The sequence below is a fragment of the Eulemur rufifrons genome, chromosome 7, assembly GCF_041146395.1.
Source record: "Eulemur rufifrons isolate Redbay chromosome 7, OSU_ERuf_1, whole genome shotgun sequence".
In the NCBI taxonomy this organism is placed as follows: Eukaryota; Metazoa; Chordata; class Mammalia; order Primates; family Lemuridae; genus Eulemur; species Eulemur rufifrons.
Window position 1 is genome coordinate 119,249,279 of NC_090989.1, and position 23,846 is coordinate 119,273,124.

At 35.9% G+C, this 23,846-nt stretch overlaps 1 protein-coding gene across 5 annotated transcripts in view; it reads right to left on the reverse strand.

The window, feature by feature from the left end:
- NCK1 (NCK adaptor protein 1) overlaps positions 1-23,846 on the reverse strand; it is an 88,505-nt gene that overhangs the window by 21,777 nt on the left and 42,882 nt on the right. For 4 of the 5 annotated variants that reach the window (XM_069473202.1, XM_069473204.1, XM_069473201.1 and 1 more), the window contains one exon: positions 4,134-4,377. In XM_069473202.1, the coding sequence (XP_069329303.1) occupies positions 4,134-4,359 (226 nt within the window). In that variant the 5' untranslated portion in view covers positions 4,360-4,377. Of the gene's footprint in view, positions 1-4,133; positions 4,378-14,031; positions 14,060-23,846 lie in introns of those variants that run through there. The other variant, XM_069473206.1, reaches the window with a different exon arrangement.

Consider the following 23,846-nt stretch of genomic DNA (forward strand, 5'->3'; position numbering starts at 1 on the left):
ACATATTCTTTTTACACTCTTTTTATACCATTTCTAGTTGATTTATGGTCAACATAGCTTATGACCAAACCTAGACATGAAATCCACTGCATTATTATTATTAAATAACAACCATCGCCTACCTTCCCACCAGAATGTAGGATCTGCTATAAGTAGTATTAGTTTTTCACTCTATGATTTTTGCCTGGCTTGCAATAGGCTCTCAACGAAAATATATTGATAAACGAATGAATAAATTAGTAAGTTCTTTAAAACTGCAGTCCCTAACCCCCGGGGCTGTGTCACCACCTGAGCTCTACCACCCTGCCCTGGTCTGTGGAACAATTGTATTCCATGAAACCAGTCCCTAGAGCCAAAAAGCTTAGGGACCACTACAAAAAGGAAAACTAACCCCAAAAAATGAAAATGCAAAGATCTGAAATTTTAATAGCGCCACAAAAAGTAAACGGAAGTTAAAAGACATAGTCCAGAGGGATTCACTAAGCCACCAAGGCTCACCAAAGAAACAAATGATCTTCACATTACAATTACAACATTCTTTTTCAACAAAGTGCTTACTCCTTTTCTGTTTTGCCCTTTTCCCTGGAATCTCTTTGTTTCCTTAGGCTCGTTGTGCATGAGACTTTTACAATAATTCCTCTGTCCATTTTTCTACAAACACCAAGCAAATGTTCAAGGAGATCAAATCAAGTTGACTATGATAAGATCATAAAAAGGCCACCAGCAGACACACAGATTAGGCTCTTGTAAACTAGTATTAATATTATTTCATGACCTGAACTCAAAAACAGCCCCCAAAATTCACTATTTCATTTCCTTTGTATATAGCAACTCTCAGAACTCATTTCAAAATATCAAATCTCACATTCATCAAAACAGCAATCTCTACCAATCTTGCATTGATTAAATCAAAACATCCTTTTTTTTTTCTAGTACTTTTATTAAAGTTATCTTTACACTGTTCCTCTAAAATCTAAGTAAAAAATAAAACAGTATCATGTTAATTCAAAGGTCAAGGCTGAAAGAATTTGTTCATCTAATCCTCTATTTTCCAATGTTTTTAATATGTTTATATTTTAATTCACTTCAAATACCTGTTCTAAGTGAAAGTTACTGAATTAGAACTAATTGCATCAAGCTCAAACCATGTATATCCTTTTCCCTATTTGTTATTTAAACATTCACACTAAAACACTTTAAAATTATTTTACTTACAAAATCAAAACTACTATTATTTGACATATCATTAATCATTTAGCTTCTATTACATAAACAACATAATGTGGCAGCCTATATATAAACCCACCAAGTTCTCTCCATATAATTTTCCTTTCAATGCACACAAGTGAAAAGCCTAATTCAAAAACTATAAGAAAACAATGGGTTTAATAAACTGATTAACTTACTGAAAAAATCCTTAAAGACGTTTAACCAATCCATTTTCAAAAAAATTCCGTGCTCTCTTTCGTCAGTTTGCTAACACAGCTCAGGATAATTTTCAGGGAGCTTCCTGGTCTGTTCTGTAACACTGAAACTTCCCACACCCAATCCATGTGACCTGGCCCACACCCAAGCAATAGAAAGTTTTTCTGAGGCTTCTTCCTTTCTAAAACTTTTTCCCCCCCAAACTGTAACAGAACCTATAAAACGAGTACGTCATGATGGCCAAAAATGTGACCTTATTATTCAAACCTATTTGAAAAGAAGCCTTTAAGGCATATATAGTTTTTAATAGTTAAAAATATATACACTTTCATACTTTCCTGTTTTTTCCTTTTCTTTCTTAACTTTCAAACAATGTCTCCACCAGCAAAATCATTGTGAAACAAATCCATTTATGCCATGGGACATTTAAGTTACCAAAAAGGTACAAAAATTCTGAGAAAAGGGAAAAGGCTGTCTAATGCAAATGGTGGATTTACATCATTATACAGGCTAACCACAGATCATTACCTTAAAAAAATGTTTCCAAGCATTCTGGAATACAGGTAGCAATAACTATAATATTGTAATAAAGTGAACAGAGATTTCCTAAGATTTAAATAAAGATAAAACTTTGATAAAATTGCCTTAATAATATCAGACAACAGTATGGAAGGTTTCCCAGGAGTATTAACAAATAATAAAAATTATATTTAATTGAGGTTTTAGATTTATATATAACAACATCTAAAACTGAGATATTTTTCCTCTTTGCTCTATGATATTATTTTAACTATCATTTGTTAATTACTGCCACATTTTCTGTAGTCCCAGGATATCAGTAACCTTTTAAAAAGGAACAAAAAAGTCTATCTAGGTATTCCTAGTCTGCTCCATGCATTCATAACTATTAGGCATACTTTAATAGAAACTACCTTAATTTTCCCCCAATACCTCTAATCAACATAGTTTAAATAAATGTCCAGTATTTATAAAACCAGAAGTATTTCTGGTTCTAGCTCTGGTCTCTTCAGCTGTTCAGGGAAAATCCTGATTTACCCTCCATTTAAAAACTAAAAATAGGGCCAGGCATAGTGGCTCATGCCTGCGATCCCAGCACTTTGGGAGGCTAAGGTGGGAGGATTGTTTGAGGCCAGAAGTTCAAGACCAGCCCGAGCAATGTAGCAAGACCCCTTTTCTACAAATAATAAAAAAAATTGCCAGGCATAGTGGCATATGCATGTCCAAGTAGTCCTAGCTACTTGGGAGTTTGAGACAGGAGGATAGCTTGAGCCCAGGAGTTGGCTGTTGCAGTGAGTTATGATTGTACCATGGTACTCTAGCCTGGGCAACAGAGCAAGACCCTGTCTCAAAAATAATATAAAATAAAAACTTAAAATAATGGTATTATTTGCAAAATCTTAAAATCTGAAAAAAGGTACCTCTGCAGTAAAATATCACTGTGACTACACCTGTTAAATTACCTTAGAACACTGGAAATATTTTTAGTTCAGAAACTGATATACCATTACTTTATATCTTACTTTGAATTGTACTGTATTTTAGTTTTTGCTGTTTTACAATTGTTAAAAACATTAAATATTTGTCTTCTATTGCTGATAATTAAAAATCATTCCAGTCTAGAGTAAAAATAACATTGAATAAGAAATGAAAACTATGCCAGGTGCAGTGGCACACATCTATAGTCCCAGCTACTTGGGAGGATTGCTTGAGGCCAGGAATTCAAGTCCAGCCTAGACAACACAGCAAGACCTTGTCTCTAAAAAAAAAAAATGAAAAGAAGAAATAAAAACTAATGTAAAGTAGTGAGTCAATAATATTTCATATTTGTCAATCATGCTATATAGCTCCCAAACTGTCTTTGCAAGGAGAAATTTTACTTTTTTTCTACATAAAGAAAAAGAACCATTAAGCAACAGTAGGCTTGTTTAAATACCAAAAATGAAATTCTATCTCTCCCAATTCCTTCCTGTCAGCTAAGGAGAATCAAAAAAAAAAAAGAAGAAAAAGAAGAAGAGGCCAGTTCTCACCCATGCATATTTCCTCCCTATTGGCTTAGCCAAGCCCAATATGAAGCTATCTCAGCCCCTAATGGAAGGCCAGTAAAAATGTAAAAAATTAAAACTTTATAGTTAGAGGAAAAAAGGAGGGGAGAAAAGAGAAACAAAACGGGAAAGAGATCATCAGCTCTGTAGACACAAACATACAGTAATGATCCATAGTTTACAACTCTTATCAAATAGAAGAATAAAACGATGGTTTGTTTTTTAAACTGAAGTTCAAAATATAAACCATTACATGTTAAAATTCGGCAATAAGCCATGTAAAGTAAGTTGCTTGATGCCCAGGAGGCAATTCTGCCTGTAAGTCTAAACTCCAACCAGCAGTCATGGTTCAAAGAGTGCCTGCCAGAAAGTCAGAATTAGTTCGGCTAATTAGCACCATTCTGGCTTGACCTTTGAACTTAGGCCTAGACTTACAGAAACTGCTTGCTAACACTTATTTATGACCCTTCATTGGTCTCCTGGCTTGAACACCTGCTATGAGTCAAACCTATCTTGCCCAGCTGAAATTCCAGTCTTGGCCCTTTCAAGTCAATTCTGCACACTGCCACCGGAATGCTACATAAAGAACTAAGCTCCAAAATCCATTTAAAAGAAAGTTATTCTTTTAATACAAAAACATCTTACCTAAGGTATCCTTTAGGTTTTTTACAATAGATGCTTTCCGAGCGCTGTTTTTCCTTTCCACATAGTTAGAAGGCACGAAACCTGTTTTATTCATGGAATTTCGAACTCGCCACCAGGACTTAGAATCATCCAGAAGCCATAATCTTTCATTCTTCTTAATGTCTAGCTCTTGTTCTTGTTGGGCCACATAATCAAATTTGGCTACTACCACCACTTCTTCTGCCATCTTTCAGCAGCTTCAGCACTGTAAACACATAGAAAATATTTTTATATAAGGCTGAAATAGCAGCATTCTATATGCTTTTCAAAAGAGACACACAAACCTAAAAAATCTAAGGACACTGAAGGATTGAAAAGTAAAAAATATGGGAAAATACATGAGGCAAATACTAATTTAAAGAAACAGGTGTTCCTATATTAATATCACAAAATAATTCTAAGGCAAAAACCATTATTAGTAATAAAGTTCACTACATGATGACGAAGGTTCTACTCAATATATATAAGATCTAAACTTATATGTACTTACTAACATAGCCCTAAAATAAATAGATTGGTGGAAACACAAGGAGAAATTGACAAATCCATTACCATAAACAACAATTTTTAATATATTTATCTCAGGAATCAAACAAAGAGACAAAAACATTACTAAGGTTAGAGAAGAACTGATAACACAATCAGTAATATTGATTTAATAGAAATATACAGAATATTGCTTCCAAACAGAAGAATACAAATGAACATGTACAAAAATTGACCAAATGCTAGGCCATAAAGAATGTCTCAACAACTTTTATGTAACTGGAATCCTACACCACATTCTCTGACAGCTATAACAAAACACAGCTTTTTAAGAACTGTGTATGTTTGGAAACTACTTCAAAACTCATGAGTCTAAGAATAAATTGTATAGAATTCTGAAATTACTTAGAAGTAAATGATAATTAAAAAACTATACACCTAACCTTGTGGGGTGCAGCAAAAGGAGGATATAGAGGGAGATCTCTAGTTTTAAGTAGTTACATTAGAAAATAAAAAGATGTAAAAATAAATTAATGAACTGAGCATCTAAAGCAGTTAAGTTAAAGCAGAATTTTTTTAAGTAAAAAAAATGAAATAATACAAATAGAAGAATTTAATGAAAAGATATTATCAGAGAGGGTCAATAAAATGAAAAGGTGCAGGCATACCTGGGAGACATTGCAGGTTCAATGCCAGACTACCACAATAAAGAAAATATCATAAAAAAGTGAGTCACAGATTTTTTTCCCAGTAGGTATGTAAGTTTATATTTACAGTATACTGTCGTCTTTTGTTTTTTCTTTTTTTTTTTAAAGAGATAGGATCTTACTATTTCATCCAGGCTGGTCTCAAGCTCCTGGCCTCAAATGATCCTCCCGTCTCATCTCTCCTAGTAACTGGGACTATAGGTGTGAGCCACCATGCCTGGCTAACTTTTTTAGAAAATTTTTTTAGAGACATGGTCTCATTAATGTTGCTTAGGCTGGTCTCTAACTCCTGGCCTCAAGTGATCCTCCCTCCTCAGCCTCTCGAGTAGCTGGGACTACAGGCGTGAGCCACTGTGCCCAGCTATACTCACATCTATTAAGTGTGCAATAGCATTATGGAAAAAAAAAAAAAAAAAAAAGTATTTAAAAAATACTCTATTGCTAAAGGATGCTAATAATCATTTGGGCCTTCAGAGTCATAATCTTTTCACTGGAGGAGCCTCTTGCCTCAATGTTGATGGCTGCTGACTAATCAGGGTGGGAGCTGCTAAAGGCTGGGGCAGCTGCAGCAATTTCTAAAAATAAGACACCGGTGAAATCTGCTGTATCCATAGACCCTTTCATGAAAGACTTCTCTGTAGCACACAATGCTATTTGATAGCATTTTACCACATGAGAACTCTTTTTCAAAATTGGAGGCAATCCTCTCAAACCCCACCGCTGTTTTATCAACTAAGCTTATGTAATATTCTAAATCATTTGTTGTCATTTCAACAATGTTCACAGCATCTACACTGGAGCAGATTCCATCTTAAAAAATTATTTTCTTTACTCATGCATAAGAAGCAACTCCTCATCTGTTTAAGTTTGATCATGAGATTGCAGCAATTCAGTCACATCTTCAAACTCCACTTTTAATTCCAATTCTCTCGCTATTTCCACCACATCTGCAGTGACTCCATCCACTGAAGTCTTGAACCCCTTTCAAAATCATCTATTGAGGGTTGGAATCAACTTCCTCCAAATTCCTCTTAACATTGATACTGTGACCTTTTCTTAATGGCATCTAGAATGGTGACTCCTTTCCAGAAGGGTTTCAATTTACTTCACCAGATCCATCAGAGAAATCACTATCTACGGCAGCTATAGCCTTACGAAATGTTATTTCTTAAAAAATGAGACTTAAAAGTCGAAATTATTCCTTGATCCCTGGGCTGCAGAATGGATGTTGTGTTAGCAGGCATGAAAACATTAACCTTGTACATCTCTCTCAGAGCTCTTGGGTGACTAGGTACACTGTCATTGAGCAATAATATTTTAAAAAGAATCTTTTTTTCTGAGTAGGTCTCAACAGTGGGCTTAAAATATATTGTAAGGCCGGGCGCGGTGGCTCACGCCTGTAATCCTAGCACTCTGGGAGGCCGAGGCGGGTGGATCGCTCAAGGTCAGGAGTTCGAGACCAGCCTGAGCAATGAGCGAGACCTCGTCTCTACTAAAAATAGAAAGAAATTATCTGGCCAACTAAAATATATATAGAAAAAAAAAAATTAGCCGGGCATGGTGGCGCATGCCTGTAGTCCCAGCTACTCGGGAGGCTGAGGCAGTAGGATTGCTTAAGCCCAGGCGTTTGAGGTTGCTGTGAGCTAGGCTGACGCCACGGCACTCACTCTAGCCTGGGCAACAAAGCGACACTCTGTCTCAAAAAAAAAAAAAAAAAAAAATATTGTAAACACATGTGCTGTCATTTAGGCTTTGTTGTTCCATTTATATAGCACAGGCAGAGTAGATTTAAGCATAATTCTTAAGGGTCCTAGGATTTTTGGAACGATAAATGAGCACTGGCTTCAACTTAAAGTCATCAACTGCACTAGCCCCTAGCAAGAGTGTCAGCCTGTCCTTTAAACTTTGAAGCCAGGCATTGATTTCTCCTCTCTAGCTATGAAAGTCCTAGACCACCATATCTCTTTCAATAGAAAGCTGTTTTGTCTTCATTGAAAATCTATTGTTTAGTGTAGCACCTTCATCAATTACCTTAGCTAGATCTTCCGGATAACTTGCTGCAGCTTATCTACATCAGCATTTGCCGCTTCACCTTGCACTTTTATGGAGATGGCTTCTTTCCTTAAACCTCAGGAACCAACCTTTGCCAATTTAACATTCTTCTGCAGCTTCCTTACCTCTCTCAACCTTCACAGAAATGAAGAGAATTAGGACCTTGCTCTGGATTAGGCTTTGGCTTAAGGGAATGTTGTAGCTGGTTTGATTTTCTATTCAGACCACTGTAACTTTCTCTATCTCAGCAGTAAGGCTGTTTTGCTTTCTTATCATTTGTGTGTTCACCAAAGCAGCGCTTTGAATTTCCTTCAAGAACTTTTCCTTTGCATTTGTAACTTTTTGCCTGTCTGGCGCAAGAGGCCTAGCTTTCGGCCTATCTCGACATTTGACAAGCCTTCCTTACTAAACCTATATCATTTCTAACTTTTGATTTAAAGTGAGAGACATGCAATTTTTCCTTTCACTTGAACACTTCAAGGCCATTGTAGGGTTATTAACTGGCCTAATTTCAATATTGTTGTGTCTCAGGGAACAGAGAGGCCCAAGGAGAGGGAGAGAGAAGGGAGACTGGCCGGTTTATAGTGCAGTCAGAAAACAAGCATTTACAGATCAAGTTTGCCATCCCATATGGGCACAGTTCATGGTGCCCCAAAACAATTACAATAGTTAACACCAGAGATCACTGATCAAAGATCACCATAATAGATATCATAATGAAAAAGTTTTAAATACAGCAAGAATTACCATATTGTGACAGAGAGACAGGAAATGAGCACATGCTGTTGGAAAAATGGCACCAACAGACTTGCTCAATGAAAAAGTGTAATAAACTTTCATTTGTCAAAAATCCAGTATCTGTGAAGCACAATGAAGCCAAGCACAATAAAATGAGGTATGCTTGTAGTTGTTTGTCAAGACCAATAAAATTGACATAGTTCCGGCAAGACAGATAAGTGAAAAAAAGAAAAAGTACACCCAAGTACCAGGAATGAAAAAGCAGTCACAATTATAGATGCTGCAGACATCTAAAAGTAATGGCAACATTATGAACAATTTTATCAATAAATCTGAAAACAAGTGAATGCACAAATTTATAGAAAAATTGAAATAATAAAATTGAATCGGTCATTAAAGAAATCTTTCCATAATGAAAATATCAGTACCAGAGGTATGACAGGCAAGTTCTATTAAAATTCAAGTAACAAGTAATTCCAATTTATATTAATACAAACTCTTTTAGAAGAAAGGAAAATTATAAGCCAATCTCACTCCAGAACCTCACTCCTGATCAAACCAGTCACAACCAGATCAGTTCTCTGTTTTCTTCAGAGAGATTATTTTACATAAAACAGCTATCCCTGGCTTTTCAAGCAAGTAAATTCAGCTTTTTATTCTGGACATTGAGTAAGCAGTCTTTTTTCTCAACGATGAAGCAAGTTCTTCAAAGTTCTCAGGGAAATGCATTTTAATCTAGTATTCAACATTTGCTGGCATTCAAGTGTATAAACAAGGTAGATACATTTTTCAGGCACAATGACTCAAGTATATACAGCAGCAAAACAACTAATGCTAAAAAAGAAAAAGGGCAATGTGGTCTTCAAGAAACAATGGTATGAGCAGAGATTATTAGCATTCTTACAATTTTTCTGTTTGAAATTACTTCAAAATAAAGAATTATAACCAAGTCTAAATAATTACTGGTACATAATGTAAAAAAAAATTACAAGACTGAGCAATAGATTTTTTGAGACACTGGAAGGCTAGAAGCAGAGAGACATTTTTTTCAGGGATACCTGGGCATTGACTCTGATTCCTTCCTGTGGCTCCTACTCCAATCCAATTAATCTATATGCTTAATGAAATTTAATTCTAGGTCCAAATAGAATTTTGAAACATGCAAAAATGATTTTAAAATTTATCTAGAAAAGTAAACACGTAAAACTTTCAATAAAATTTGGAAAATTGGTATTTTTTAGAACTACCCAAGTGACTCCAATGTACAGCCAGAACTGAGAACCTATATAAACCAGTCATAATCTTTTCCTCGCTAGGTTATTCCACATTAACCCAATTAAGGCCAATGAAGTGCAAGAAAAAGTATACTAGGGATTTCAGGGTAGAGCTGATTGGCTCTTGAGAAACATAGTAAGAGACTATCTCTGGATTTTGTCACGAACAGATAGATTTGAGAGGTCTGGAACCTACTGCAGCCATCTTATCATCAGAGGATGAAACTATCAAGCAAGCTAAAGGAGAGCTGCTAGGAAATAGAGCCAGAACTGCTAAAATAAGCACTGAAGCCTGCCCTCTGAACCTCCTGTTCCTTAACCTAATAAACCTCTTCATTGTATAAGACAGTTTTAGTTTTCTTTCAACTGAAAGTTCCCACTCTAGGCAAAACTCTATCAGATAGAAAAATGTGCTAAAAATGCTAAGATAATTTAAAATAATACTGGTGCATAAACAGATTAATAGAATACAGACTGAGGTTCAGGAAACACATACAGTGAACACAGGTAGCTTTAGAAGCCCTCTTCTGTAATGTACAAGCTACGAGTTCTACTTTAGACCTTTTAAAAGTAGTTTAATTTTTGTATAACACCAGTGCTTTAAAGTACACCATCTACTTGTTTACACTGAAATGAATAAAAATGAAAACAGAATCTATCAAAATTTGTGGGACATAGCTAAAGTAGTGCTGAGAGAACAATTTATAGTACTAATTCATGTAATTAGAAAGAGGAAAAGCCTCAAATCAGTCATCTAAGCTCCTACCACCCAAGAACATATTATAGGAAAAAAACAACAAAATAAACTTAAAGCAAGCAGAAGAAGGAAATGATCAAGAGTAGAAATCAATGATATTGAAAACAGAAAAACAACAGACAAAAATCAATGAAATATATAGCTGGTTCTTTAAAAAGATCAATAAAATTGAAAAACTTCGGGCAAGAAAAAGAAAAGACAAAAATTAATAATATTTAAAAACTATTAATAATTAGAAGATATCGCTATAGACTCTGCAAGATAACAAAGACAAAAAGGATGATATGGGAATACTACAAATAACTCTATACACACAAATTTGATGATTTAGAGGAAACTGAGCAATTCTTCAAAAATACAAATTACCACAATACCCAATATGAAACAGATAATTAGAGTAGCCCTATAAACTAATCAGAAAATTAAATTCATAATTTAAAAAACTCTATCCATTAAAGAAACCTCCAGATCCAAATGGTTTTACTGAAGAATTCTACCAAATATTTAAAGAATTGACACAAATTCTACATAATATCAGCAGTGTGTAAAAAGAATTAACACTCTACGACCAAGTGGGTTTTTTTCAGGGATACAAGGATGGTTCAATACTAAAAAATTAATCAGCATAATCCACCAAATTAACAAGATAATATAGAAAATTATTAGCATATTAATCGATACAGAAAAAGCATCTCACAAAATTCAGCACCCATTCATGACAAAAGCTTTCAGAAAAACGAGAATAGAAGAGAACTTCCTTAACTTCCTTAACTTGACAAACAGCATGCACAGAAAACGTACAGCTAAAATTATACTTAATGGTGACAGACTGGATGGTTTTCCCCTAAGACCAGAAACAAGGCAAGGATGTCCACTCTCACCACTCTTATTCAACATAGTTGCTGGAAGTTCTATTCAGTTCAGTAAGGCAAGAAAAAAAAAGAAAAGAAAGGAGAGGAGGGGAGGGGAGGGGAGGGGAGGGGAGGGGTGGGGCGGGGCGGGGCGGGGCATATAAATCAGAAAGGAAGAATAAAACTATCTGTGTTTGCAGATGACACAAAGGACTACATAGAAGATTCTAAGGAATCTACAAAAAGAATTCTTAATACTGTTAAAAATAAATAGAGGCCATTAGATTAAGATGGCTCTAACACCCTAGATTTCTACAAAGCAAACATAACTGAGTATTTAAAAGAAAATTAAAATGTAAGCTCCACCTAATCACCAGCAGCAGACTGGGCATTATTAGTTATATAGACTTGAACTTCCCACTGAGATAGTCCAAATAAGGCAACTGCTCAATCTTTAACCAAACAAATAATTTAACAAGTGAATTCAGCAAGGTCACAGGATACAAGATCAAGCTGCAAAAATCAATTGTATTTCTATATACGGGCAATGAACACACAGACACCAAAATTAAAAATACAATACTATGTATAATCACCCAAAAACAAAAGGAAAAAAAAAATAAAGGAGGTGCAAATCTAACAAAACAGCAAGAGGATTTATATGTTGAAAAGTACAAAATGCTGATGAAGAAATTGAACATATAAATAAAAGTATTCATGGATTGGAAAACTCAACATAGTAAAGACATCAATTTTCCCCTAAATTGATAAACAGGTTTAATGTAATTTTTAATAAAAATCACAGCAAAAAATTTTTTGTATATATACACAGTATTATTCTGTAATTTATATGTAAAGGCAAAATAACTAGAATAGCTAAAAAAAATTTTTTTTTTTCAAGGAAGGATAAAATGGGAGGAATCAGTTTTCCAAATTTCAAGACTTGGTATAGCTGCGGTAGTCAAAATTGTGTGGAACTGGCAAAGAGAAGGACACACAGATCAATAGGACAGAACAGAGAACCCAGAAATAGACTCACACAAATATGTCCAGCTGAATTTTTACAAAGGTACAAAAGTAATTCAACAGAAGAAAACTAGCCTTCTCAACAAATGTTACAGCAATTGGACAGCAGGCTGGGGGGAAAAGTACCCTGACCTAATCTCATACCTTCTCCAAACACTAACTCAATGGATCACACTGAAATGACACAGGCATGGTGGTAGCCTTAACTACTTGGGAGGCTGAGGCGGGAGGATCACTTGAGCCCAGGAGTTGAAGGACTGTGATCTATGACTGCACCACTGCACTCTAGGCCTGGCTGACAGAGCGAGACCCTGTCTCTAGAAAAATAAATTTTATATGAACAAATAAATATATGTAAAAGTAAAATTCTAAAATTTCAGGAAAAATTGAGAAAATCTTCAAGATTTAAAGCTAGGCAAAGATTTGACACCACAAATAAGTTCTACAAAAGAAAAAACTCAACAGTAGAAAAACAAATCCAATTAGACAACAAGCAAAAAGACATGGAGACATTCACTGAAGATGTACAAATGGCAAATAAGCAGGTGAACAGATATTCATCATCATTAGCTACTAAGAAAATGCAAATTAAAACTACATTGCGAGGTCACTACACATACCTATCAGAATGGCTAAAATAAAAGAGTGACGATATTAAATGCTAACAAGGATAAAGTTGAAACTGGATGACTCATACATTGCTGTTGAGAACATAAAATGGTACAGATACTCTCCAAAATCATTTGGTAGTTTCTTCTAAAACTAAACACACAACTAGCATACAACCTAGCAATTGCACACCTAGGTATTTATCCCAGAGAAATGAAGACTTGCAGTCTCATAAAAACTTTTACTGAATGTTTATAGTAACTTTATTTGTAACAGCAAAAATCTGGAAACCACCCAAATGTCCTTCAACAAGCAAATGGTTAAACTGCGGTACAGCCATACCAAAAAAGTTCAGTACTAATGATTGATACACAAAACAACCTGGATGAATCTCCAGGAAATTATGCTCAGTGAAAAAAATCCAATCTCAAAGGCTATATACTATATGATTTCATTTATAGAACATTCTTGAAATGAAAAAATTATAGAAATGATAAAATAGATTAGTGGCTGTTAGAGGTTAAAGGAGCAGTAGGACATAGGCTGTGGGTGTGGCTATAAAAGGGCAACATGAAGGATTCTTGCAGTGGTGAAAATGTCCTATACCTTGACAATATCAATATTCTAGTTGAGATAGTGTACTGATGTTATCACTGGGGGAAAATGGGTAAAGGACACACTGGATCTCTCAGTAAGTTCTAAGATTTCTTACAACTGCATGTGGATCTATAATGATCTCAAAATAAAAGGTTTAATTAAAATAGACTCATTAAAGACAAAGATAAACAAAAAATAAAATATAGAAATAATATTTTCATATTCTTTATTTTTTTTAAGACAGGGTCTCACTCTGTAGCCCAGGTTAGAGTGCAGTGGGATCCTCAGCTCAACGCAACCTTAAACTCCTGGGCACTAGCAATCCTCCTGCCTCAGCCTCCTGGGGAGCTGGAACTACAGGTCCACACCACCATGCCTGGCTATTTTTTCTATTTTTTATAGGGACTTGCTCAGTCTAGTCTCTAACTCCTGGCCTCAAACGATCCTCCTGCCTTGGTTTCCCAAAGCGCTAGGATTACAGGTGTGAGCCACTGTGCCTGGCCTATTTTCGTATTCTTGATACAGGGAATCCTTTATTACTATGATTCCAGTGTTAGAAACCATAAAATGAAAAAAATTTTAACTTCAGTACAGCAAAGGACATTAGTATCTACTGCCACAAACTCAGTTACTTAAAACAACAAAAATTTATTATCTCACAGTTCTGGAGGTCAGAAGTGTAAAATGGGTGTTATAGGTTAAAATCAGTGTCAGCAAAGCTGCATTCCTTCTGGAGGATGTAGGGGAGAATCCATTTCTTACCTTTTTCAACTTCCCTCTTTCTTTGGCTTGTGGCTACAGCACTCGGACCTTTAGTTTGGTCATCACATCTCCTTTTCTCACTTTGACCCTTCTGTCTTCCTCGTATAAGATCCCTTATAATTACATTGGGCCCATAAAGATAATTCTGGATATAATCTCCCCATCTCAAAAGTCTTAATTTAATCATATCCACACAGTCCCTTTAACTATGTGAGGAACATTCACAGGTTTTGGGGATTAGGATATGTACATTTTCGGGGAGCCATTATTGTACCTACTACTGACATCAAAAAACAAAATTAAGGCCTATGTGGTGACTCATGCCTATAATCCTAGCACTATGGGAGGATTGCTTGAGGTTAGTTTGTTTGAGACCAGCCTGACCAACAGAAGACCCCCAACTCTACAAAAAATAGAAAAATTAGTTGGGTGTGGTGGCACATGCCTGTAGTCCCAGCTACTGAAAAGACTGAGACAGGAGGATCATTTGAGCCCAGGACTTCGAGGCTGCAGTGAGCTATGATGACGCCAGTGTACTCTCCCTAGCCAGGGTGATAGAAAGACCCTGTCTCAAAAAAAAGAAAACCACAAAAACAACAACAAAAAGTTTATCCCCCCCAATTTTTGGTGGGAGAACTGGAATCCTATGATTTAAGTACTAAGAGCTAAAACCCCACACCTCCTCAAAAATTAACAAGTCGAGGGGTCTTGACCTTCTTTTTGCCATGAACCACCTCCTCCTTTTGGCAATGTGGTGAAGCCTATAATCCCTACTCCTGTTTTTAAATGTATAAAAATATATTGCAAATAAAATCAACTATATTAAAATTCAGTTACCAATATATTTTTTAAAACTTGTTCTTCTGAAAATGTGTATTACGGTTAAGAACCTCTGCAGCACTTCTTTCATTTTGTCGAATATTAATGTTCAATTTTTGCTGAGTGAATTTTTTAAAAAATCTTTTTATAGTTTGAAATAGGATCCAACTTAAGTCCATATATTGCATTTTAGCTAATATGTTTTAAGTCTTTTTACTCTATAACACTGTTTTTTGCCCACTCTTTCCATGTCATTTATTTGTTAAGGAAATTGGCTTTATGCTTTCTGATCAGTGCTAAATGAATTAAAAAACAAACAAACAAACAAAAACACTGGCTTCATCTGTCCTGCAGCATTTTCCACATCATGGATTTGGCTGATGTGTATCTTCATCGTGTTCCTCTATCTCCCCTATCTCCTATAAACTGGTAATTATTTCTACAGCCTTTTCCCTTTTCTAGGTTCTTTGGTTATTGTTGGAAGAATATCTCAAAAGTATTCTTGTGTACCTCTTGTGGCCATATATTAGGAGGCACACTATGTCTGGCAGAACCATTTTCAGTGATGTTAATGAACGGTAGGTTTATTAGTATTGAACTGATTTACCCATTATAAATGGGTAAACCTTTGGTAAATCAAACCTTTACCAAATGATTTTATCAGCCATCAATGATCACTGCCTGGGATCAATACACATTTTATTTTTCTGTGAGTATACCTTTGGGTAAGAGTCATAAAAGAAAGAAAGCTGAGTTTAAATTAAGGTTTACATAATTTTGTGAGATATTGCTAAATTCCCTTTCCATAGACTCTATTTTTTTTGTATTCCCAACAATATCAGTGATTATTTCCTCACAGCCTTGCCAAGAAGCCTTATTTTAGAGCATTTTTTATTTGTATTTCTCTTACTACACTGAAATTGAACATGTTTTCTCATACTTAAGGGACATTTACATTTGCTTTATTGTATGGACTACTTGTTCATATCTTTTGCCCATTTCCCTATGGTGTGGCTTTTCTTTTTTGATTTTTCTAAGCTCTCTATAAAGTAGAAATGTTTGCCCTTTGCCCTTTGTGATGTCACTTGCAAAATTTTTGTTCCAGTTTATCACTTATCTTTTTAAAGATACATATTTCCCCCTACTATCTGGACTCTAAATTCAAGTTAGCTCTTTTATCTGGTGCTCAGCTGAAGAAACGGTCATCAAGGAAAGTTAAATTGTAACTGGGTTTATTTTTCTTTTTGGCTTTATATGCTGGGTTTATATGTTGTCTTTATTTCCTCACAGCCTTGCCAACAAACTACATCTTAAAGCAGAATTTTAAAAGAAAATTTTGGCAATAGCTATCAAAACTTTAAATGCACATTTCTTGGAAACAGTGATCTATACCACAAGAAAAAATGATGCAAGTATCCAAAATCAAGTGCATAAGAATCTTTGATGCAGCACTGCTATTAATTATAAAAACTTAGGAACAAAATACAGACCAAGAGTGTCTAAATTTTCAGTACTGGTATGATAAAATGTCTAAGAAATATTAAGCAAAAAATGCAAGTTCCAAAACAGTATGATTATTATAATTCTACTTTGAAAAAAGTCCTATTATATGTTTATATGCATTAAAAAAGTTCTGGGAGGATATACATCAAACTATAAACAGTGGTAGGTAGCCTTAGCAAGTAGTAGACTGGTTAGACTTTCACTCCCTATCCCACAGATATGTGTGATTTGAATATTTCACAATAGGTACATATTATTAATGCTTAATTTTTCTAAAATGCACTATAAAAACAGAGAAAACGAAATGAAAGCTAGCTAATAAGAACTGGCATTCAGAAAACAAAATATGGGTGAGAAAACATGGGGGAGGTGGAGACAAAAGCAGGTATAAAACCAAATTTGCTTTACAGGAGAATTACAACTAGACCCTAAACCTAGTATATAAAGCTTAAAAAGAAAAAACAACATCCCACTTATAATTTAACTTTCCTTTGATGACCATTTCTTCAGTTAAGCACCAGATAAAAGAGCTAACTTGAATATAGAATCCAGATAGTAGGGGGAAATAAGTATCTTTAAAGTCAAGGATCACAGTGAGATAAGATGTTTATACTACAAGGAGAACAGCAATTGTGGCTGAGGAAATAAAGTGATGTGTCCTACATATACACTCTGAAGCAGACACTAAGAGCACAATGATGGGTAGAACATTTGCACTATTTTAACAACCACTTCTTTTCTGCTCTCTTCTAGTCATGCTTAGTTCAATTTATGTAAATTAAATATGACGTGACCACTGTCTTTTCACCCAGCCCAAAGCCCTGGTTGTAAAGGTACTCAATTAATACTCTGTATCTTCCTACTAAAGCTTTAGATCCTTGTTTCCAACTACACTCATGACATTTGGACTTAGATGTTCCTGGGTCCTACTCTTGCTTTAAGGAACTGGATTCCTTCCTATCCTTTTGTCTATGTCTCCATGTACCTGGCACCTGAACCCAGGAGCCTCACCAACCAGTATCCAACCAATTCCTGCCTGACATCAAATGTTAGATTTCCCATACAGAATCTGAACTGCCTATTTTGATTCCCACTGCCTGCCTGCCCTGTTTTAATTATACAAACATCATAGATCCCAGATTTGACATCAGGCCCAGGTTATAGCACTCATACCCTGCTTGCCTTTTCTTCCTGGACTTATTTCTTGATCTCAGTTTGTTTTTCAAATTCACCTCCAATCTCACTCCCAAACTGGATCTATATACAATCACTGATCATACTCCTGGACTCTTCTTATCTGGTTTGTCACAAGAATAGGACCCAAGTGGGAATTAAAGAATTCAATAATTTCAGTATGTCAATAAGGGCAACATGGCATTTACTGTTCTAGAGATCTTCATAAATTATACCATTTTAAGCTAAGAATATCTACTGGCTTAGATTAGAAGTTTGCATCCCCTCACAAAGGTTAGGAATTGCTAAAAAATATGTAACCCTATCACAAGGAATGTTTGCTGAATATCTATAATCCAGGTACTATCCTAGGATTTCCCTCACAATAATCCTTTAAAAAGTATTATCCTTGCATGATTAAAAGGCTCTGAATTTAAATGGCTTTAATCTTGGAAAATAACTGGTGGAAATTGGGAGTCAAATGTATGTACTTTTCTTTCCTCCAGAGTTCACATACTTTCAATTACCACGCTGCCTCTTAAAGAACAGAAAAGTTTGCCACTATTGATATGGGGTCAAATAACAACAACCCCCCCCCAAAAAAAAAAACAGAAAAAGAGTGTACATGGAAACTTATTAGATCAGCAATTCTCAAACTTTTTGGGCTCAAAGATCTCTTCATACTTAAAAATTGAGGACCCCAAAGAGCTTTTGTTCATATAGGTCATATCTGTCAATATTTACCATATTAGAAATTAAAACTGAGAAAATCTCAGGATACTTATTAATACAATTAAAAATATTTAATCCAACACATTTTAACATTTTTATGAAAGCAATTATATTTTCCAAAACAAAAACATTAGTAAAAAGAATGACGTTAACATAAATATTTGCAAATCTTTTTAATGTCTAACTTAATAGAAAACAGGTAGGTTTTCTTATCTGTTTCTGCATTTAATGTAGCACAATATATTATTTTGGCTGAATATATTAAGAAAACTTGGCTGGGCATGTTGGCTCATACCTGAAAACCCAGCATTTTAGGAGGCCATGGTGGGAGGATCACTTGAGCCCAGGAGTTTAAGACTAGCCTGGGCAACATAGTAAGACCCCATCTCTACAAAAAAATTAAAAATTATCCAGGCATGGTGGCACACACCTGTAGTCCTAACTACTCAGGAAGCTTAGGCAAGAGGATCACCTGAGCCCAGTTCGAGGCTGCAGTGAGCTATGATTATGCCACTGTACTCAGCCTGGGTGACAGAGCAAGATCCTATCTCAATGAAAGAAAACAAACATAAGAAAACTTGGTCTCACACAGATATGTAGTTGGAAAAAGGAAGAGTATCTTAAAGTCTTTTCATATTATCATGGGTATACTTTTTTTGGTACTACACCAAAACTTGACAAGTGGTAGAGTTTCTTAAATATTAGTTTCCAATAAGGAATCTAAAAGTATCAATGAACTTTTTATACTGTTATGTTAAAATTCATTGGTATTTTTAATTCCAGGGAAGGTGGGCATAAGCCCATCACAACCTCTAACTGATTACAACTAAATGTCTGGGAAAAAAATACAAAGAATAGCTGTCTAAGGACTCTAACAGCAAGTAGATTGGGGGAGGAGGTCTTTTTTCAAGTTGAAAAATACAGCAGCAATATATTTCCTTTTGATTTCCTCCCAGTCCCTCTATTTTATTTCCTGGCTTTGTCCCAAAAGCAAGCAGAATAGAGAATTGTACAGCAGATGCAGTCAGAAAAAAACTCTTAAGAAGCCCATTTGGCTGGCCAAAAGACAGGGAAAAAAGGCTCTGGAAAGCCAGAGATGGTGGGTTAAAGCCCCTAGAGGGTTTTTCCCCCCTTTTTATTTTTTCCCCCTCTCACCTAGTACTGTCCCAAAGTCAGCCTCAGGTGTAGATCTGCACTGCTGGCACAATGGTAGAGATGACACATACATTAAGAACCCAAGAGAAATCTGTCCTTCTGGATAAAAGGAAACCAGGTAGTGCAACGGAGAGTAAGGGTGCCCACTACTTTTTTCTCACCACTTCACTCTGGAGGTAGGTATAGTCAGGCCCAGAACTAAACAACATAGGAGACTGAAACCCTAAGAGAACCCAATCTTTCTCACCAGATGAACCAGGAAGAGGGGTCACTGGAAGCCAGAGAATATAAAAAAAAACTACCACAAGAAAGGAGCGGAGAAGGTAATTTACAACAAAGACTCTCTTTGACCAAACTTTAGTAGTGCTCCTCTGAGCCCTCTTTTAACAGCTCAAGGCCACATCCTTAGGATGACGACTCTAGATCCCTTAAGTTCCTTGCCTGAGAAAGCTCAATACCGCCAGGAGAATTTACTGTTCATTCCAGCCAAAACCTAGTGATAGGCAGATAGTCCCCTGAATCCTCTCTTAGAGGAGTTACTCCAGACAGTTTACAATTACAAATCCTTTCTCTCTCCCTTTGAGATACAAATCTTCTACCATAAAGAACTGCCTTCTCAAGGACCTGAGAGCCATCTTTTTGAAATGCAAACAATAAAGGTAATAACTCATTTTGCTTTCAGTCCCTGTGATAAGGTAAGGGCTAAACTTTGGTGGGCCTAAGTTGTTACATCACTGCCTCCTGTCATAAAGACAAGTTCATTAACAAACCCAGATGGCCTAGTAAAATAGACCAAATCCCCCCACCCCCCCGCCCCCCGTTAAAATCACTCAGTGCCTTTTCCCTAGCACACCCAACCTTTAAAAAGTCTCCTGCCTTTTGTTTTGGCAAAGATGAGGTGAGTTCACACTAGACTTTCTTCCCTACTACAACAGTCACTGAATAAAATCTATCCTTACCATTTTAACAAGTGTCCAGCTTTATCTTTGACATCTATAATTCTAGTTTTGAACCAACATAAGTTCTGGGCTCCTCCAAATTGGACAGGCATATCCAAAGAAGCATTACAAAGGCACTAAGAACCAAAGTACAATATAAACACCCCCCAAGCCCCCAGACCATCCCTGAGTGGTGCATATACCAAACAGATGCAAACAGCACAGCAAAGGTTTAGAAAATGAAACTGATATTGGAACTAGTGCCATAAAAAGCAAGTAAAAACTAGTTTGAACCTGACCAAATTTATGGCATACTAAAAACAACAAAATCAACATTCCCCAAAGGATTTTCATAGGATGCAAAGTCTCACAGCCTAATACTCAAATGTTCAGGATACAACCAAAATTATTTAACATGCCAAGAAACAGGAAAAGCTGACCAATTCTCAAAGAAGAAAACAACCAACAGATGCCAACTAAGAAACGACCCAGATATTGAAATTAATCAAAAACCTTAAAGCAGCTATCATAACCATGCTCCATGAAGTAAAGGTGAATACTCTTGAAAGAAATGGAAAGATAAATCTCATCCGAGACAGGGAAGCTGTTAAAGTTAAATAGAATCAAATAGAAATTTTAGATTTAAAAACTACGATATTTGAAATAAAAACTTCACAGGAGAGGCTGAATAACAATATCAAGATGATAGACATATTAATTTCCTATAGCTATTGTAACAAATTACCACAAACTAGGTGGCTTAAAAAAACAGAAATTTATCCTCTCACAGATCTAGAGGCTTCAATCAAGGAGTCTGGAGTCAAGGTGTTTTTGAAAGGGCTGCACTACCTCTGAAGCCTCTAGGGGAGAATCTGTACTTTGCCTCTTCCAGATTCTGAAGGCTGCCAGCATTCCTGTGGCTGTATCACTCTAACTCTGCCTCTATGGTCCCACTGCTTTCTCCTCCTCCTCTTCTTCTGCCAAATCTCCCTCTGCCTCATTCTTATAATGACACTTATTATTGGATTTAGGGGCCACTGAATAAGCCCCACCTCTCAAAATCCTTAACTGAATCACATGTTTTGCCATATAATGTATTAATAATATTCACAGGTTCTGGCAATTAGGATGTGGACCTATCTTTTTGGAGGCCATTGTTCAGCACACTACAAGAGAGGAAAGTCTGTGTGAACTTGAAGATAAATCAATAAAAATTATCCAATCCAAAGATCAGACAGAGAAAACATTTTGGAGGGGGGAAAAAAATAGCTTTAGGGACTAATGGGAAAAAATTAAAATGGCTGAAATTCATGTCTTTGGCGTCCCTAAAGGAAAGAGGTCAGTACCAAAAAAAACAAAACAAAACAAAACAAAAAAACTTGCAGAAGTAATGGTTGAAATTTTATGAAAATTGGCAAATGACGTAAGTTAAACATACATAAAAGAATCTTAAAAGTAGCCAGAGAAAAATAACACATTACTTACAGGGCAGTGGTTCTCAACCAGGGCTTATTTTGCAACAAAGGAGACAGCTGACATCTGAAGTCATTTTTGATTGTCACAACTGGGAGTAGGGGGAATGGTAGGAAGCTACTGGCATCTAGTGGGTAGAGGCCAGGGATATTACTAAATATCCTGTGACAAAGAAGAGGACAGCCCCCACAAGGAAATACCCAGCCTAACATGCTAAGGTTGAGAAACATGATATAGGGGACAATTTGAATAATTAAGGATTTCTCATCAAGAATCACGAAGGCCAGAAGATAGACTCACCACACATTAAAAATGCTAAAAGAAAACAGCTGTCAACCCAAAATTCTATATTCAGTGAAAGTATCCTTCAGGAATGAAGTGAAATAACAACATTCTCAGATGAAGAAAAACTAAGCTAATCTGCTGCCAGCAGACTAGCTCTAAAAGAAATGCTAAAGGAAATTCTTCAGACTAAAGAAAAAATTTTATCTGAAGGAAACTTGAAACTTCAGGAATGAAAGCATACCAAAAATGGTAGATACTTGAGTAAATATAATAATTATTTTCATCTCTTAAGTTCTTTAAAACATGCATGGCTCTTGAAAGAAAATATTATAACAATGTCATGGAGGGTTTCAATGTATGGAGATATAATTCCTATGACAATTATAAAATGGGAAGGACAATGGACTTATATGGTTGTAAAGCTTTACATTCTATTTGAAATGATAAAATATAAACTCTAGATAAATGGTTAAAACCATATACAGTATATTATAATCTCTAGAGCTATCACCAAATTAAGATATACTTAAAACAGATTATCAAATCAGATTAAAACAATTGTTATTAAAAACCCATTTAAAACATAATGATATAGACAGATTAAAAGTAAAAGCATCATCCAAACACTAATCAAAAGAAAAGTTTGAATGTCCCCTCTAAAACTCATGTTGAAATTTAATTGCCATTGTGATGACATTAAGAGATGGGACTATCAAGAAGAAATCAGGCCATGGGGGCTCCAGTCATGAATGGGCCACCACGAATGTCATTATCCCTGGAGCAGGTTCCTGATAAAAGCAAGCTGAGCCCCCTCTGGCCCTCTCTCACTCTCCTGCCCCTTTCTCCTTTTACCATGGGATGACATAGCACAAAAGTCCTGACCAGATGCCAGCACCTTCATATTGGACTTCCCAGCCTCCAAAACTGTGAGAAATAAATTTCTTTTCTGTATAAGTTACCCAATCTATGGGATTCTGCTATAACAACACAAAACAGGCTAAGACAATAGATTTCAGAACAAGAAAAATTACAGGGATAAAAGAAAGTCATGAGATGATAATAATAAAACGGTCAATTCATCAAGATATAACAATTCTCAATGTGTATGTACTTAACAACAGAGCTCCAAGATACATGAAGTAAAAACTGACAGAACTGAAAAAAAGTAGACAAATCCACAATTATTCTTAGAAACTTCAATACTACTCTGAATAATCAATAGAACAAGTAGACAGAAATGCAGCAAGGATGTAAGAGATCTAAAAAATACTCTCAACCAAATGAATCTAATTGACTTTTTCTTTTTTGTTTTTGAGACAGAGTCTCACTCTGTTGCCCAGGCTAGAGTGAGTGCCGTGGCGTCAGCCTAACTCACAGCAACCTCAAACTCCTGAGCTCAAGCGATCCTCCTGTCTCAGCCTCCCGAGTAGCTGGGACTACAGGCATGCGCCACCATGCCCGGCTAATTTTTTCTATATATATTTTTAGCTGTCCATATAATTTCTTTCTATTTTGGGGTCTCGCTCTTGCTCAGGCTGGTCTTGAACTCCTGAGCTCAAACGATCCGCCCACCTCGGCCTCCCAGAGTGCTAGGATTACAGGCGTGAGCCACCACGCCCGGCCTGACTTTTTCTTTTTTTAGAGACAGGGGTCTTACCATGTTGAGACCAGGCTGGTCTCAAACACCATGGCTCAAATGCACCCCATGCCCAGCTCTCTGAGTTTCATAAAACGCTA